Source organism: Anabrus simplex, chromosome X (genome assembly GCF_040414725.1).
Source record: "Anabrus simplex isolate iqAnaSimp1 chromosome X, ASM4041472v1, whole genome shotgun sequence".
Classification (NCBI taxonomy): domain Eukaryota; kingdom Metazoa; phylum Arthropoda; class Insecta; order Orthoptera; family Tettigoniidae; genus Anabrus; species Anabrus simplex.
This window is the reverse complement of record NC_090279.1, coordinates 164,110,379-164,130,570: the sequence shown is the minus strand read 5'-3', so window position 1 is coordinate 164,130,570 and position 20,192 is coordinate 164,110,379. Positions and strand designations below refer to the sequence as shown.

At 37.5% G+C, this 20,192-nt stretch overlaps 1 protein-coding gene across 1 annotated transcript in view; it reads left to right on the top strand.

Moving 5' to 3' along the window:
* The window catches only part of LOC136886745 (fatty acid synthase), a 367,163-nt gene that overhangs the window by 187,463 nt on the left and 159,508 nt on the right, over positions 1-20,192 (top strand). The window contains exon 17 of the mRNA XM_067159549.2: positions 7,798-7,974. Within this exon, the coding sequence (XP_067015650.2) occupies positions 7,798-7,974 (177 nt within the window). The remainder of the gene's footprint in view (positions 1-7,797; positions 7,975-20,192) is intronic.

Sequence of the window (20,192 nt, the reverse complement as noted above, 5' to 3'; positions counted from 1 at the left end):
TAAAAGATACTAGTTCAATGGTGCATTTTCACGCTGGTTACAACTGCCATACGCTTCTGTAAATATACTACATGCTTAAAAAAACATTCCCTACTGAAATTTATTCCCAAACAAGCTTTAGGCTGTGCAGCCTTCTTAATAAAAGAGTCGAAATCTTATTACAAAAAAATGGAATACACAGTTACCTCTTGACATACATATATCCTCATCTACACCTAATCATTTCCCTCTTTCCCATCTTATAAAAAGGAAATAATATATAAAAATCAGGGTTCAAACATGCATCTTCCCTGAAACATGACATTAAACTATAAAAGGAAAACATAGCTCAGCCACAAAAGGACTGACATTTACAGTTAAACTACTATAGGATCAAATTAGCCTAATTTCTTCTATCTAAGCATGCCTAAAATATTTTAAAGATGAACTTATCTGGTATCGACTCAGCTCCTTCAGGCCACTGTGTCTGCAAAATTTACGCCATTATAGCAACAAACTGCATGGCGTTGCCAAATACACTGCAGGTCCTTTCTTCTTCCATCATCTTTGAAATGTGGTGCTTCATACACACCATTAAATTGAACCGAAACGATAACAATCGATTTGCACACGTTCTTCTTTTTACCGGACGCGTACCAATCACAATATTTACACTATACAGATGCAAATTACATATACGGGTTTGGAAATATCGATAGTAACTATCGTCTTAGTTATATTCAATCCCATGCCACAACCGCACTATGGCATACTGCATCATCATACATGATCATATATATATAGCAAAGGTAATTGCTTTGTTACTATACAATACACTTTCGTAATTACATTATATCACTTGCATTTAAGTATTGTATTCTCAAAAAATAATGTTTCAGCTTTCACAAAATATGTATACTTGTTTGATTAAAAATCGTCACTGTAAAAGTTACTTTCATATAATACTGGCTTAATATAAGAAACACCGATTAGCGCGGTTAGCAACTTCAAGGCAGAGTGAGCTTCCCATATCCATAAAACTGCTGCGTTCACCAAACTTCCAGTATTAGTAATATCATCGGGGATTTCACTGATGTGATGACGCCACGGCTCAGCTGCTTGCTCGGCAAAGCGCTGAATCAAAAGAAATATTAATTACATTATTAGTTCAGAATTAAGTACTGTGACTGTCTACAGGTAGTTTTTAACGTCTAACTTGCTTCTGTTTCATATCAAAAACGTGGAGTATGGCTTTATAACAGATTGCCTAATAAAATCAAGAGTAGTACAGCACTGTAAATCTCGAAGTTGGCAGGACTGGCTTCATTTGTTCTGTATATTCCTATATCATTCCGCAACTTCACTTCCAGGGCTATGATTGGTCTCTTTTGAATCGACCACTCTCAAACACTCTCGTAAATTCCCCGATTGAAACATACAGAACACTTGTGCTGATCGCTGTCACTATGGAAGATAAGAAGTTATTTCTGAAGCCACGCGTTGCCGAGATACTGCATTACGCAACTTCTGTATTGCACCATGACTCCTTCCTGTATTAAATGCACAGTATTACACCATATTACCTAGTTACTATTTGGAGCATATATGATATGGCACAGTACCTCGTGTGAAAATGGGAAACCACGGAAAACCATCTTCAGGGCTGCTGACAGTGGGGTTCAAACCCACTATCTCTTGAATACTCGATACCAGCCGCACTTATGCGACTGTAGCTATCGAGCTCGGTTTTCTGTATTTAAACAGGTTCCTTCCATTGACTTGGATGGTACTGTCACTTAGATATGTCTCTAGATATTCCGTCTTCTTGATGTTCAGAGGCCATCTTGAGAAAAGCAGTTGTTCTGTTCTTTAATCTGGATCTATCATCTTCTTATTCTTCTTCTTCTTTCATTTCACCCTCTTTGCGGTACGTTCAATCAATCACTTCTTTGTGTGTTGTTCTTTTCTTTCTTCGTTTCGTTTCCTCTCGTCTTCTGAGATAATAGGTCTGGCTTTTAATGTAGATTTGTCTTGAAACCATATATTTTCGTCTTTAATTATTATTTTAGCTGTTTGATCAAATAGTGAATTTTCTGTAATTTTTAATTCTACTAGGTCTTTTTCACCGAGCTCAATAGCTGCAGTCGCTTAAGTGTGGCCAGTATCCAGTAATCGGGAGATAGTGGGTTTGAACCCCACAGTCGGCAGTCCTGAAGATAGTTTTCCATGGTTTCCCATTTTCACACCAGGCAAATGCTGGGGCTGTATCTTAATTATGGCCACAGCTGCTTCCTTCCCACTCCTAGGCCTTTCCTATCCTGTCATTGCCATAAGACTTATCTGTGTCAGTGCGACATAAAACAAATAGCAATAGGTCTTTTTCAGTTTCTTTAAACCAGTTGGGTTTGTTTTGCGGTTACGGAAGAAGTCAAAGACATGTCTGATTAATCTATTAGAGTTCATTCTGAGAAGATGACCTTAAAAATTTATCTTTTTTGGCGTAGAATATGAGAGATTTTTAATTTTCTTGTAGAGCGTTTCATCCTTGATGTATGTTATCTTATTGTCCTGAAATTTTGGTCCTATGATCTTTCTTAAAATTTTCCTTTTTTAACTTGAGTTTCTCCATCTGACCTTTGAAATGCATGTTCATTGTTTCTGCTGCGTATAGTGCTTCTGGTTTAATCACTGTTTTAAAATGTTTAATTTGGACACCCATGAAAGGGATTTCTTGTTGTATGTATCAATTTTTTTATTCATTGTGCCCAACTGTGGAGCGCGTTTGAACTCATTTTGCACAATGTTTCTTCTTTTCTTCCCAATATCTCTTCATTTTTTCACTGTGTTCCTATCTGCATGTTTCTGTCCAGCCTGTATTTTTTCTTGTTGGTTTCTCTGCAAATTTATGTTTATTTACTAAGCTTCTAAATTTCATTCTATCTTGAATGGTTTCGTCCTCAATACCCATTTCTTGTAGATCTTCATGAATTTCTGCTAACCAATTGTTGCGGATTTTCAGGGTTAGAGCTAGATTTAGAATTTTCTTTGTCAGCCTGTTGTTATCCATTCTGTGTAGGTGTCCGTAGGATTTTAGTCGAGTCTTTCTGATGGTATCTGTGATTTTTTCTGTGAATTGAAAAATTTTGTGTGGTTTCTTTTTCATCCAAATTCCATTTTTGAACTTTGGTCCTAGGATTTTTCTGAGAATTTTCCTCTCTTGTTTCTCAATGCTTTTCATTTGTGACCTGCCACCAATGATCAGTGTTTCAGATGCATAAAGTGGCTCTGGTAGTGTCCTAATTTTGCTCATTATTATTATTATTATTATTATTATTATTATTATTATTATTATTATATTTTATTTTATTTATTTAGTCTGATCCAGGACACCCTAGATTTGCCATAAGACACAGAATAATACACAATAACAATTTTGAGGGAAGATAAAAAGATTAATGTTTAAAAAAAAAAATGATAGGTTACAATTAACCATGTTAAATGGCATGAACTCCATATAAATGGTGACGAAGAATCGAAACGGAGTACTTGATGAGTGAGACGACTATCTCATCTTGTAGGCTTCTCGCTAGTTTATATTTTTGTCGCCATGTGACGAAAGATTTGGGAATTGTTCCCCTCGCGCCAAAGAAAAGTCCAGCCACCTTAATTTTTTTAAGGTTATACGACTCAAGAAAGAAAGGGATGGTTGGATTATAGATATCCTTTTTCTCATTGTCTACGTCAGTCGGCTGAGAGGCTGAAGATTCAAAGCGTACCGTAGGATCAATAATTTCTGCTTCGTTCCTCCGTCTGTCAATTGCTATAATATCAATCCTGCGAGTGCTGCCTCCTTCGGCGAGGCAGTGGACTTCTTCGTACACTTCTAGATTTTTGAGACGAAGAGCATTAGCAATCAGGTTTCTGATGATGTTATGGCGTTTGATCCTAAGCAGTTCTCCTTGAGGACAAACATGCATGTGCTCTAGCCGTTTGCCGCTTTTGGTGTTCTTGATAGTGGGTTTGGCTGCTGCTTTCTTCTTAGTACCTTCAGCTTTTCTGTTGGCCCACTGATCCTTCATTTTCTTGCTGAATTCTATATTGCGTTGCTCGGACCATTTCCTGGTCTCATTGTGGTTTGCTTTTGTAAGAGATCTTAAGAAAGGTCTGGTTTTAATAGTTGAATGGCAGTTACTTCTCTTATGCCCGGTTTCTGGAACGTGAGATATCGAACCTATAGCGGTATCGAATGGTTAACTTGTGTTTTGGCGTTGCACGAACGTAAGATACATCTATCGGTTCGACAAATCGCTTGCTAACTTAGAGGGCCCTGAGCAGGAGATATCTATTTGTTAACTTGCTGGGCGCGTGCGCAGTACTTCAGTATCAGCAGCTAACATTGCGTTTGTTAAAATTTTCTATGGCTTTCTCATCTTCTTCCGTCGGCCTAATGTTCTAATGAACTATACAGTAGTGAAAATTAATTCAAAGACAGGCTGAGGCTAAACAAATATACTGTCGGAGGTATGGTAGAGGTTACAGGCGACAATTTGCGTCCTGTGGCAAATAATTTTCCATTGTCCCCTGTTGATCAATGATTAATTACGATAACCTTTAAGATTCAGTACTACTGCGCCTTATCATATTTGTATCTGTGACTGCATTCGTGTCCATAAAAGCACTGGTACCAGTAACTGAGTATAACAGATAATTACACAATTATCGTAGTAGGCCTACTGCAGGCCTTCTTGCATTGGCAGTGAGCATATACTTTTATCGTGGGATTGTTTTTAATTAACGATATTACATTACAAGGAACTAACAGGTTATATAATTATGTTAATTACGCGATGTATGTCATTATACTGTGATCAAACAATGTTCATATTTTGTAATAACAGGGAAGAGATACGGTATACTTATAAGGCTCAGTGCAAACTGGATTGCGCGTGATATGTGCCATTCGTGAGCATATTTCATTCGAAATCCTCAAACAATATTAAATTCTTCTGACAGTCCTTAAACACCACGAAACTGACACCCACTTCTGCAAGAACTAGTCGAATATCCATTTCTTCCTGCATGGCAAAGAGGGGATAACAGGAGCTGCACAGAAAGCTCAAATGCGATGCATTACTTGTGCACATGCGCCTGACAATCTAGGGAACACACCTAATGCACAAAAACAAAGCAGTACGAGGGGTGGCATCTAGTGTGTATTTATGAAACTTGATCAACGAGCATATAGTTGACAGTTCGATAAGTTAGCTGCTGTTCCGCTGTGCAACGCAGCGAAGATTTATCGAGTCGACAGCTGTAACAAAGCAATAGTTATCGGAAAGATATCTCATCATTCCAGAAACCGGGCATTAATTATGTTGCTCGATTAATATTTTCGTTGCAAGTGATAAAAATCATTATGGATCCGTATTGAAGATACTATATGTAGGATGCTAACTAGTTTATAATATCACCTATTCAATACATGAATTGTTTTAAACAATTAGGAATTTATATCCATATGAGACATGTTTCGCCTTATCATTGAAGGTTCATCAGTCACAGTACTACCTCAGGGCATAAATCAGGTAGCTGATTTGTAATTAAATTATAAATACTAAGGAATAATATTGACATATTACAGTAGGGATAGTCAATGAGAAAAACAATGTTCACTAATAACATATTTACATGGGGGGAAGTCTATGGGAAAGATAAGTGATTGGCACCAATAGGTAAGACCACAGGATATTTAACAGTGTCCAGCAGCAGTAGTCCATATGAAATATTGACATTACACTATCAGAAATTTTAAGAAAATGTTACTAAAATTTCAGTGAGAAAAACACTGTTCAGTAATAATATGGAGTTAAAAAGGATTATATTAACATATTTACATGGGGGCAGTCTAAGGTTAAAGATACAAGTAGTTGGCACCAATGCGTAAAACCACAGGGCATTTTAACAGTGTCCAGCAGTGGTGGTCTGACATGATCGTTGATGCTACTCTATTAGAAAATTTAGGAAATTTCAAAGCTTATAATTATATTTACTTGGAAGCAGTTTGGGGAGAAAGTATACAATGTCTGGTACCAATGTGCATAATAATAATTTCTGCCATTGGTTGGTTGATTATTAACATTTCACAGTTCATCATGCTTTTTAAAAAACTTTTAAACTAAAATTTCATTTTGTGTGTCTCCTATGTTTTTTAATACATCATACATGTCTTACTGAGGATGACCCAATGCCGGGTCGAAACATGTCTATTTATGTGTGAACTTTTGTCTTAATTGGATGTAAAAAGATATAGTATTGACTAGGATGATTAAAATAGTTTTTATACAATAACATGGCATTGTCGTTTTTGGTTTTGAATTAAATATACTGAAGATATGTTTCGTCCATCGAGAGTTGATCATCCGTCGTATATGACTAGAAGCTAACTCTGCCTTTACGCATTGTGTCTATGATCTTCTTGCCTGGATTTTCTAATGTAGTTTGGGCCAAGTATGGTGTGTAGGATCTTACTTTCTTTCCTCTCTAAATCCATGAGCAAACATTTCTCAGACAGGATAAGGTATTCAGATGCATACAGCGATACTGGTTTGATAACAGTGTTGTAGTTTTTTTTTTTTTTTACTAGTTGTTTTACATCACACCAATGGGACTGGGAAGGCCTAGGAATGGGAAGGAAGTGGACGTGGCCTTAATTAAGGTACAGCCCCAGCATTTGCCTGGTGTGAGAATGGGAAACCACGGAAAACCATCTTGAGGGCTGCCGACAGTGGGATTCGAACCCACTATCTCCCGGATGCGAGCTCACAGCTGCGCGCTCCTAACCGCATGGCCAACTTGCCCAGTATTATTATTATTATTATTATTATTATTATTATTATTATTATTATTATTATTATTATTATTATTATTATGTGCGTATGGACCCAATGGATCACGCAAAGCTCTAACGATTCTGTTTTCTGAGTTGCCAAACAGCTCTCATCCTTTCTCCGTGGATCCTTTTTCGTTCTTCTGTCCACTTTGCTCCAGTCTTCTTTTTCACTTCGTTCTCTGGTTGCACTTTCCATCCATTAATTTTTTTCCTATAAAGGTTTCTGTCCGCGGTGTCATTTGGGTTTATCTGGGCTTTTTCCAGATCCTTCTTCACTTCTAGTACCCATGGAAAATTTTTTAGATGTTCTATGTAAGTGAGAAATTATTATTATTATTATTATTATTTGCATATGGACCCTGTTGGATCACAAATTATATTTATGATTCGCCTTTCTAACAGACCATATTGCTTTCATTCTTTCACTGTGTGCCTGTTTCCTTTCTTCTGACCACTTACTCCCCGACCTTTTAGGGACTTCATTCTCTGGCTTTACTACCCAGCTATTTATCTTGTGACGGTAAATGTTTCTGTCCAGTATTTCTGATGGTACTATCTAGGCCTTTTCCAGATCATTTTTAACATCTTGTATCCATGTTACATTCTTCAGTTTTTCAGTATATGTCAAAATCTTGTGGGTTAGCCTTGAAGACGATAGTCTGTGAACATGTCCATAGAATTTCAGTCTTCGTTTCCTGATGTCTGCGGCAAGTTTGGACAGTCTTTCTGTATCTTTGCGCGATTTGAGTCTATACCCTTCTTCTTTTTTCTCTGGGCCCAGAATTTTCCTCAAGCTCTTCCTTTCCTCCTTCAAGATGTTTTCCAGATCACCTTTATTATAATGTTTGATTTTTGTATGTATGGACATGCATTTCTTGTTATAGATGTCACGGGTTCTACTACTACTACTACTATTGGTTATGTTTCAGCTTCAAGAGGAGTTATCCGTTGGAATGAAAACTGGGTTGGTTTCATGGACACCATGCTACAGATGCGTATCCTAAGCAGGGACACACGTTTACTGTATGTCCCAACAGGGATTGAGAGACTGGTCATTGATGTGGACAAACATATAACAGAATTGGAACGGTGCAAAGAAGAGAACTGTAAGTATATCTGACCAGAGTTTGATAATTCTGTAGCTCTAGAATTCTGATGGCTGTCTAGTATAGATTTTTTTTAAATGTGCTTTATGTCGCACCGATATAGATAGGTCTTATGGCGATGGTGGAATGGGAAAGGGCTAGGATTGGGAAGGAAGCAGCCATGGCCTTAATTAAGGCACAGCCTCAGCATTTTCCTGGTGTGAAAATGGGAAACAACAGAAAACCATCTTCAGGGCTGCCGATGGTGGGGTTCAAACCCACTATCTCTCAGCTGCAAGCTCACAGTACGTGCCCCTAACCGCACAGCCAACTTGACCGGTAGTTTGGATAGTACATGCACACTTGATCCACTTGGGATTGGTTTGTCACTTGTCCAGCATTGGCTGGGATTGTTCCGTAATTAACTTCTTATTTTTTAATACAACTTTTAGATGCATATATTTGTATTGGCCGACCTATTCAATACAGTGTTAATAGAAGCCACTGAAAAGTGAATGGTATATTCACTCATAAAAATAGTAAAACTAGGACATGCTTCAATATTTTATGGGTTATCTTCAGCTAGTATACATGAAATAAAAACATCTTCAAATTTCTGATGCAAAATAAAAACCGTTTGATGTGTTAACATTATTTTTTTGCTATTTGTTTTACGTCGCACCGACACAGATATGTTTTGTGGCGACGATGGGATAAGAAAGGCCTAGGAATTGGAAGGAAGCGGCCGTGGCCTTATTTAAGGTACAGCCCCGGCATTTGCCTGGTGTGAAAATGGGAAACCACAGAAAACCATCTTCAGGGCTGCCGATAGTGGGGCTCAAACCCACAATCTCCCGATTACTGGATACTGGCCACACTTAAACGACTGCAGCTATCGAGCTCGGTGCGTTAAGATTAAACTTTTCCATCAGTCATGTTTCTTAATCCAGATTGTACCATCAGTAAGGCCTCTCCCTAGTAATAGGCAACACCATAAATGCCTGAGGTTCATGAAGTCTCGTGTAGACAGACTGAACTTTACTCTCTTGCACTCAGCCTATATGCAGGGGTTTGCTCGAAGTAGCTCAAACTAATTTTTGTGATTTTGCAACCAAATGACAAACAATCAACACGTAAATAGTTTAATACATATTAAAATAAAATAATCATACTAATAGCCTCCGTGGCTCAGACGGCAGTGTGTTGGCCTCTCACCGCTGGATACCATGGTTCAAATCCCGGTCATTCCATGTGAGATTTGTGCTGGACAAAGCGGAGGCGGGACAGGTTTTTCTCCGGGTACTCCGGTTTTCCCTGTCATCTTTCATTCTAGCAACACTCTCCATTCTCATTTCGTAGCATCTATCATTCATTAATATATCACTATGGGAGTGGCGACCCCATCGTAATAACAGCCTATATAGGATTCATTCATTACATCCCTGACCTGGTCACTGACTGGAAAACAGGCTGTAGGTTTTCATTTTCAATCATACTAATCAAATCAAATCAAATCAAATCAAAATCTCTTTATTTGCAAATGAGGTGTCTACCTCGGTGGCAAATGGTACACTAAAATACATTATTGTCAAGCACTAAATTTTAAATTAACAGGAGACGAAGGAAATTTTCCTAGAATACAATATTATACAATTTACGCTAATAATTTTTTCTATTAAACACACACATCATCCTTAATAAATTTATATTGTTTACAAAATTCTACTTATAATATCTTACAAACATAGTCAACTCATATACAGTACGGTATGTGAAATTACTTCTAATAATACTATACAACTGGTATAAGATTAAAATTAACATTCAATTTATTTACATATTTATATTTTACCCATTTTGGAACCTAAGTAGCATAACGACCTGCTGCGTCTTAACCAGAGCCCCTTTTGCCACCACTTTTCAGAGTTCCTGAAGGGCCTTCACAGCTACCGTAGCGGTCCCAGGGCCCTCGAAGTCCCCACTGTACTTCACCCCTACAGGCAGTCCCCTACTTGGGCTGTCCAAACTCCTTAGACCAGGGGATGGAATTAATTTAATCACACACATTTATTATTTACAATATCCTGCACTGGTCAAATGCCCTCTAATATTTAATTTATTATCTCTGTTGTTGTTTATTCTCTTCTTGAATATCTGTACAGATTTTGGAAAAGGATCAAACACTACCCCTGGTAAACTGTTCCACTCCTTCACGCCCTTCCCAATGAAAGAAAATTTACCCCAATCGCTTCTGCTAAAATTCCTTCTAATTTTGTACTTGTGGTCAGTTCTACCAATATAATTATTTTCCAACCGAAGCCTCTCACGGATATCTCCCCATGCTTCTTCTCCTGTATAGGCTCTATATAATCCTATAAGTCTACTTTTCTCCCTTCTCTTACTTAAGGTTTCCCACCCAAGTTCCTTTAACATTTCTGATACACTACTCTTTCTCCTGAAATCCCCTGTTACAAACCTTGCTGCTTTCCTCTGCACACCATCTAGTTCTTTTATTAGGTATTCTTGGTGAGGATCCCAAACACTGTTTGCATATTCCAATAATGGACGAACCATACTTAAGTAACATTTTTCTTTTAATTCTTTGTTGCATCCTTTAAGTAGCCTCATTATGACATGTAACGATCTGTATGCTTTCCCAACAACGTCATCAACATGACCCTTCCAGTGCAAATTACTTTCAAATCTCACACCTAAGTATTTGCACTTGCCATCTTTTGGGATAACTACCTCATCCAAAGTATATTCAAATTCAGTTTTAAAGCTCCTGTTTGTAAAAGTTGTAACAGTTGATTTGGCTCCATTAATCTTCATATTATTTTCTTCAACCCATTCCTGAATACTGTCAAGGTCCCTTTGTAATTCTGAACAATCCTCAATATTATTTATTTCCCTATAAACAATTATGTCATCTGTGTACAATCTTATTTTCGATGTTATATTGTTCCCTAAGTCATTTGCGTATATTAAGAAAAGTAACGGACCGATTATACTACCCTGTGCAATTCCCTTCCAGACTTTCTCTTCCTGTGATATATTATTTCCTACTTTGACTTTCTGAACCCTTGAATTTAGAAATGTTCTTATCCAACGTATAACCCTTACGTCCAATCCTATTCCCTCCAATTTCTTTAATAATATTCCATGTTCTACTCTATCAAAGGCTTTGGAAAGATCTATGGCTATGCAATCTAACTGGCCTCCTGAATCTAACTGATCTGATATGTCCTGCTGAAATCCCACCAGTTGTGCCTCGCAAGAAAATTTCTTTCTAAATCCATACTGGCTCCTCATGAACCAATTTTTATCATCACATATCCCTCTGATGTACTTTGCTATTAAACTCTCCAGTATTTTACAAACTATACTGGTCAGGCTGATTGGTCTGTAGTTCTCTGGTTTCCTTTTATCACACTTTCCTTTATAAATTGGTATTATTATAGATCCCTTCCATTCCTTTGGTATCACACTACTATTTATGACATAGTCAAAGAGAAATTTTAAATAAGGCACTATATACCACCCCATTGTCTTTAATACCTCCCCAGTAATTTGATCACTTCCTGCTGCTTTTCCTTGCTGAAGCAGTTGGATTTCTCTGAAAATATCTTCATTTGTGAATGAGAAGCTTCTTGTTTCCCTCTGTGTCTCTCCCTCTCTATCTTCTGTTACGGTTTCCAAGTCCTGACAATCTTCTACTGAATCTCGGAATTCCCTACTAAAGAGGTTTGCTTTCTCAGTATCTGTTAAATAGTGTTCACCCCCTTCTCCCACCATTGTAGGAATTTGGATTCCTTTTCCTTTTTGATTCCTAATATATGAATACAGCTTTTTCCATTTCCCTTTGTGGTCATTACCCACTTGAAGAATGCCATTCATATAATTCTCTTTTGCTTCCTTTTTTACTCTATTCAGTTCCCTCATTAGTTGTTTTCTAGTTTCTCTATTCTCCCTACCTTCTTTGATTTTCCTGTTTACTATTCTACATTTTCTTTTTAATTTTCTTATTTCCCTTGTGTAATAAACAGGGTCTGAGGTCATTTTACCCTTCTTAACAGGTACAAATCTCTTCTCTCCTTCCCAAATTATTCCTTTAAATTTAGCCCAAAGTGTATCCACATTACTCCCTTCACTTATCCAACAACTGAATTGTGATTTAAGGTAAGTCCCAAATTCATCAACTTTAGTTTTTCTGTATAATTTCTTGTCTTTTGTGACCCTCTTATTAAGCATTTTTGGTACGAATCCTACATCCATTATTACAGCCTTATGGTCACCTATTCCTTCAATTACCTCAGTTTTATCAACAATTTCCCATGGTTTAACCAAGAATACATGTAGCAAGTTATTGAGACGAGTTGGTTCTTGTACTACTTGTGTAAATCCTCCCTCCCAAATTAACTTATTTGCCAGTTTCTGTTCATGGGCTTCGCTTGCAGCTCCATTCCATTCAACTTCAGGCAAGTTTAGATCTCCCCCAATTATTACCGTATCATTATTGTTTTTATGAGTATAATCTATTATTTTCTCAAATATTTCCATATCTCTTTCCTCTCTTCCAGGCCTATATGTTCCTATAATTCCCACCTCCTTCATATTATCACAAACTAATTTTATCCCTAATATTTCATCCCTTTCATCAGTAAACCATTCATGCGAACAATAAGTTTCCTTCACCAGAATAAATACCCCTCCTCCTTTTTTATCTCCTCGGTCTCTACGATAGACTGTATACCCTTCTGGAAATACTTCTGTATTATCCACCCCTTCTCTCAACCACGATTCCACTCCTATCACCACATCCGTCTCATAAGATTCCATCAATGTACCAAATTTTAAATGTTTATTTACTACACTCTGACAGTTTACCAAGAGCAATCTCAGACCTCCTTCCTCCCTAAAACTTGACTGTTGCAATTGGGTAACGTTTGACTCATGAGTTGAGAACTTCCCTGGAACCCAGATCCTTGTACATAGATCTTGATTTAAGGGTCTGGGTTTTCTGGCAAGTTTCCCTGTATGTGCCAGTTTAGTGGTATGGGTTTTCTTAAGTACCGATTAGTTTGCAAATCTCTGTTGATAATTGTAGCAATTTGTCTACAGAGAGTTGCTTTTCCATTACCATTTAGATGTAACCCATGTCTAGTGAACATTTGCCTGCCAAGACCTAAAGTATCTACTACATAGACATTTCTAAAACTCTTACATAATCTCTTGATTTTTATATTTACATCATGTACAGCTTTGTTCACACATGAGTCCTCTAAAAGGTCATACCTGGGTGGCACATTTACTACAATTACTTTTGAGTCAGGTAGTTTGGAAATCTTACCTCTGAGAGTCGTAATTAGTTCCTCACCTTCATTTGCAGCAATGTCATTTGTACCACTCACAATCACCACATAATTGTCCTTCTCTGACACAGGATCACAACTTGAAAGGACGTCTTCAGTTTTGGCACCAGGTTTTATTAGTCCTAAAACCTCAGTCTCTGGATTCTGCAGCTCATCCTTGATGCCTTCTGCCATACCCCGCCCTTGACTGTCTGCGTAGAGATGAATCTTTGGCGATCTTGACTTTCGGTTGGTTTTCTTACCTCCACTGGATTTAAAATTATTTGGAAAACTTGGTGTGTCTTCTTCTGGAACTTGCTGCAATAACTGAAATCTATTTTGGCACTGCAAAGAGTTTTTTCCCGGTTTTAAGTTGTACGTAGTTTCTCCCATATGTTTAACATTAGGCCTAAAATGGCCACGCGTCACTTCCGTCCACGGCGATCTTTCTTCTCCAATGTCTTCTTTATCTTCCAGTTTCTTTATTCTGTCCTTTAAGCATTCATTTTCATGTTTCAGGGCGCATAAGTCCTCTTGTAGCACTCCTAAAATCTTAATTATAGTTTCGTAAGTCTCTCTTTCTTGTTGTTCTGCCTCACTATCAGTTTGTTTACACTCGGGACACAGCCACTCACTTTCTTCAATATCAGTCCTATTTGCAATATTTGCACAACGAAAATGGTACCATTCATCACACTTACGACACAGAATCCCATTTTTAACTACTCTTCTGCATTTGCCACATTTTTCACTGCATATTACACCATTATCTACTACGGATATCACAGACTCACACACAGTAGTCGCCATCTTGGTATCTTGGTAGCTAATATAGGAAGCTATGAGCATTCCAGAAATAAATATACCTTGGCCATATTATTATTGGTAAAGTCAGAAACAAGATGAAACAAGACTGTTCCCTAATACATCTGTAATTTATAATGTTATTTGTATATTATTATTGTCTAGAGATATCGGTTTTGTATTGGAGTTACTTCCCAATAAATCTATAGGTTAAAACAACAGAAAGATCAGACATTATTGCATCTTTCTTCTTTACTCTTAAACCTGAAAGAAAGAACATTTAATTCTGAATAATTTGATATCAATATGATGTGTATGCTGCAATTCACTCATGGCACACAGCAGTGGCGGTTTCTGGTATAGCGCAATGGAGCAATGAACCTCCAGTTTATATCAAATTGTACTCAACTACGTAATTTTCATAACTCCCTTGTCAATCTCGAAGCTCTTGCTAAGTCCCTCTATCCGTAATATACTCGTACTGGCTTTCAATTCATGTGAGCTGCGCAAGGTCTGTGGCTGGATACTTGTCTGGAATGAACCCCCTTGCAAAGACGATCTCTCCGTCCGTACATAGGCGAAGGGAGTGGCGAGGTGCGGGGGGACGAAAGCCAGCACTAAGGCAAGACCAGGATATCGCAGAAACGGATCTCTGTTCTTTACGCATGCGCAATAGGCCACTGTTTCAAGACTAGCTAGTCGTGTTGTTGGAGTTGGGGTATGTGCCTGCCATCTGTTGGCCTTACGGGAATTTGACTAGGCAACAGATAATAGAACACGTAACTAGCGCTAGTGTTGAAAAGCATCGTTACTACCAAAAGTCACATTAAACTGTCAAATTCCAATTAATATCTTGTCCCAAATATATCATTACTTACTAAACACCTATTAATTTGCCTTCTTTGGAATAATTACCTTTTGGAGAGAAACTTAACTCAAAAATCATTGAGGCAAAGAATAGCGGCAAGGTAATACCAATGAAAACTTTTAAATATAGTTGTTACTATTCCCATGACATCGGAAGCAGAAAGGTGTTTCTCTACCCTGAAGAGAATAAAAACTTTCTAGCGCAGCACAATGACCGAGGATGGACTTATTGCTCTTGCTATGTTGTCAATTGAAAGGAACTTTGTTCGAGACTCTGCGGACTTCAATGAAGCAGTTATTTCTTATTTTGCATGTGGTAAAACTCGGCATGTAGGCCTACCGTATTTTCTGCTCCTCTTGTATTTGATCACTTTCTAGAACTTATGTCATCTTAGTTTAGGAGGTTACGGCCCACGATGGAAGAGAAGCTGGCGGAGATGGGAAGAGGAGAGTTTGGGGGGGAGGCATTTTTTTCTTCTTTTGAACCCCCAGTGATGAAAGTCATGCGCCGCCACTGGCACACAGTTATTCACTGAACATCGATGTCAGGTTCTCCACGATCCGATGCATGGTGTGCAGCTGTGACTGTGTAAAAATCTTCCGGAGTAAAGTCATCACTTCCCACATAACTTGAATCACTTTTGACAAAATAGTCACTATTACCATCTAAACCAACTAAAAATTCAAACATATCAGAATCATTCGACCTTGAACAGGGCCCAGCCATTATGAGAAAAAGATGACACAAGTACATGCAACAACAGAGTAATGAGAAGATGTATACTTATGGTTGGGGAAGTACAGCGAACACATAATATACTAAAGAAACAAAATACACTCTAAGCTAAACTAATAGCAAGATCAAATTATTGTACTCTTAAGCCAACCAAAAACAGATCCATGCAAAAACAACTTCAAACAACCACAACATAAACATTTATGGACAACAGATTTCATTTATTGAAAATAAAAATATTTCATAGGGCTGGTGGGTATGTCTGTTACGTAAAATGCAATTTCCGTTCTTTAAATTACTGTCACAATCATCTGTTACCATTTAACAGCCACATAAACGACCAAAATCCCTAAATAGAATAGAGCCGATGTACCAGAACGATGAGCATTCTCGCTATAACCTCTTACGCCGATAGAGTGTTAATCGAAGCCATATAGTTTTTAAGTTTCTTGACAGATATCACTACTTTAGTTTTGAGTGCAACCTAGGGACTTGATATAAACTCTGTTTAGTGGAGTATTGTAACTGTTAGGGATTGCCACAAGCTAGTTTATTTCTTGTGTTTCTAAGTTGCCACTACTGTGATTATAAGTAAATAAATGAATCATCAAACTCACCCTTATAAATAGGAGCTAACTTGGACCTTATATATCACACAATCAGTCAGTACTGATCTGCATTTAGGGCAGTCGCCCAGGTGGCAGATACCCTATCTGTTGTTTTCCTACCCTTTTCTTAAATGATTGCAAAGAAATTCCTATAAACGAATATTTGCCCCAATTTGTCCTCTTGAATTCCAACTTTATCTTCATATTGATATCTTTCCTACTTTTAAAGACACACTCAAACTTATTCGTCTACTAATGTCATTCCACACCATCACTCCACTGACAGCTCAGAACATACCACTTAATCGAGCAGCTCATCTCCTTTCTCTCAAGTCTTCCCAGCCCAAACTTTGCAACATTTTTGTAATGCTACTCTTTTGTCGGAAATCACCCAGAACAAATCGAGCTGCTTTTCTTTGGACTTTTTCCAGTTCTTGAATCAAGTATTCCTGGTGAGGGTCCCATAACTGGAATCATACTCTAGTTGGGGTCTTACCAGAGACTTGTATGCCCTCTCCTTTACATCCTTACTACAACCCCTAAGTACCCTCATAACCATGTGCAGAGATCTGTACTTTTTATTTACAGTCATATTTATGTGATTACCCCAATGAAGATCTTTCCTTATATTAAGACCTAAGTACTTACAATGATCCCCGAAAGAAACTTTCACCCCATCAACACTGAAAGGACTTTTCCTATTTGTGAGACTCACAACCTGACTTTTAACCCCATTTATCATCATACTATTGCCTACTGTCCATCTCACAACATTATCGAGGCCATTTTTCAGTTGCTCACAATCTTGTAACTTATTTATTACTCTGTACAGAATAACATCATCCGCAAAAAGCCTTATCTCTGATTCCACTTCTTTATACATATCATTGATATCTTCTTCTTCTTCTTTTATGACCGCATAGAATCACTTTGGTCAGTCCACCGTTCAGGTCTCTTTGAAGGGATTGTTCGGACTTTGCGGTCCTCCCAGTACTTCTTCAGATGCTCCAATCTTCGTGCTCTTTCCTCAGTTGAAAATATGCGTGTTGTTTTGTTTTGTTTTGTGTAAGGGTAAAGCGAAGGTTTGTATTCGTAAGTTTTGTATTCAATTTTATCTTATTTGTGGTGTCTTCTGTTGTAGGCCTATTTCCTTCAGATCCTCTCTTACTTCTCTGATCCATTTACATCCAGTTGTGGTATTGTTTGAGACGAGGTTGTGTTGTACTAGTTGTTTCAGAAGTCTTGAATCCTGCATCCTCATGATATGTGCAAAGAATCCCAGTCTCCTCTTACGCATGGTATCGTAATGGGTTCTAGCTCTATGTACACGACTTTGTTAGGTATTATCCGCCACTGTCCATCTTTCTGGTATTTTTTGTTGATGCAGGTTCTTCCAATCCTCCTTTCAATTTTCTGAAGTCTGTCAGTCTTTGATTGTTTATTCAGGTGAAAAAGTGTTTCTGCTGCATGTGTAGCTCCCGGTTTATAACTGTGTTATAGTGTTTTATTTTTACATTTATTGATGAACATTTTTTTTATAGATATCCCGTGATAATTTTTGTGCTTTAGCTAATCTATTTGTTCTTGTTTAGATTTAGATTTTTTTTCATTTAGGTTATGTGTTATTGCTTCTCCAAGATATTTAAATTGAGTTACTATAAACATAATGGTAATAATACTGCCTTCAGGAATTCCCCTCTTAATTATTACAGGGTCAGATAAAGCTTCGCCTATTCTAATTCTCTGAGTTCTATTTTCTAGAAATATAGCCACCCATTCAGTCACTCTTTTTCCTAGTCCAATTGCACTCATTTTTGCCAGTAGTCTCTCATGATCTACTCTATCAAATGCCTTAAATAGGTCAATCGCGATATAGTCCATTTGATCTCCTGAATCCAGGGTATCTGCTATAACTTGCTAGAATCCTACAAGTTGAGCTTCAGTGGAATAACCTTTCCTAAACCCAAACTGCCTTCTATCAAACCAGTTATGAATTTTGCAAACATGTCTAATATAATCAGAAAGAAAGCTTTCCCAAAGCTTACATGCAATGCATATCAAACTGACTGGCCTGTAATTTTCAGCTTTATGTCTATCACCTTTTCCTTTATACACAGGGGCTACTATAGCAACTCTCCATTCATTTGGTATAACTGCTTCATGCAAACAATAATCAAATACGTACTTCAGATATGTTACTATATCCCAACCCATTGTCTTTAGTCTATCCCCCAAAACCTTATCAATTCCAGCTGCTTTTTTAGTTTTCAACATTTGTATCTTACTGTAAATGTCATTGTTATCATAGGTAAATTTTAATACTTCTTTAGTATTAGTCACCTCCTCTAACTGGACATTATCCTTGTAACAAACAACCTTTACATACTGCTGACTGAATACTTCTGCCTTTTGAAGATCCTCACAAACACACTCCCCTTGTTCATTAATGATTCCTGGAATATCCTTCTTGGAACCTGTTTCTGCCTTAATGCACCTATACATACTCTTCCATTTTTCACTAAAATTTGTATGATTGCCAATTATGCTTGCCATCATGTTATCCTTAGCTGCCTTCTTTATTAGATTCAATTTCCTAGTAAGTTCACTCAATTTCTCCTTACTTCCACAGCCATTTCTAACTCTATTCCTTTCCAATCTGCATCTCCTTCTTAGTCTCTTTACTTCCCTGTTATAATATAGTGGATATTTACCATTCCTTACCACCTTTAAAGGTACAAACCTATTTTCAAATTCCTCAACAATTGCTTTAAACCCATCCCAGAGTCTGTTTACATTTTTATCCACCGATCATAGTTACTTTTTAAAAACTCCCTTATGCCTGTTTTATCAGCCATGTGGTACTGCCTAATAGTCTTAATTTTAATATCTTCCTTTCTTTCACATTTATTTTAACTACTACAAAAACAGCTTCGTGATCACTAATACCATCTATTACTTTGGTTTCTCTATAGAGCTCATCTGGTTTTACTAGTACCACATCCAGGATATTCTTCCCTCTAGTTGTTTCTATCACTTTCTGAATCAGCTGTCCTTCCCATATTAACTTGTTTGCCATTTGTTGGTCATGCTTCCTGTCGTTTGCATTACCTTCCCAATTGACATTTGGTAAATTGAGATCACCCGCTACTATCACGTTCCTTTCCATATCATTTCCCACATAGCTGATTATCTTATCAATTAATTCTGAATCAATGTCAGTGCTACCCTTTCCTGGTTTGCACACTCCAAAGACATCAAGTTGCCTATTATCTTTAGAGATGAGCCTTACACATAGAATTTCATTTTTGTTATCTTTAATGTTTCTTTTGCTTAAAAATTCTTAATTCACCAGAATGAATACTCCCCCTCCTACCATTACTATTCTATCTCTACATTACACACTCCAGTTCTGTGAGAATATTTCTGCATCCATTATATCATTTCTATCGTAGCCATAAGACCTATCTGTGTCGGTGTGACGTAAAGCCCATAGCAAAAAAAATATATCATTTCTCAGGCATGATTCAACTCCTATTACAATATCTTCTAAGTATATGTCTATTAAATGACTTAATTCTATTACTTTCTTTACAGTACTTCTATAGTTGAGCACTAACATTTTTATGTCATCCCTACTCAACTTTCAGTTCCCTGTACCCTTATCACCGCTCCCTAGGCCACCCCATTTCCCTGAATGTATCTCCCTATAACCCTTCTAAACAAATTTCCTAACTTATGTGTACCACTGCGGTTTAAATGAAGGCATTCTAAGCACAGATCCCTATCTCCTAGCCACCCATTAGGATCTAGAAATCTCACTCCCAGTTTCCCACATACCCACTCCATAGTCTCATTTAAATCCCCATTCTCCTT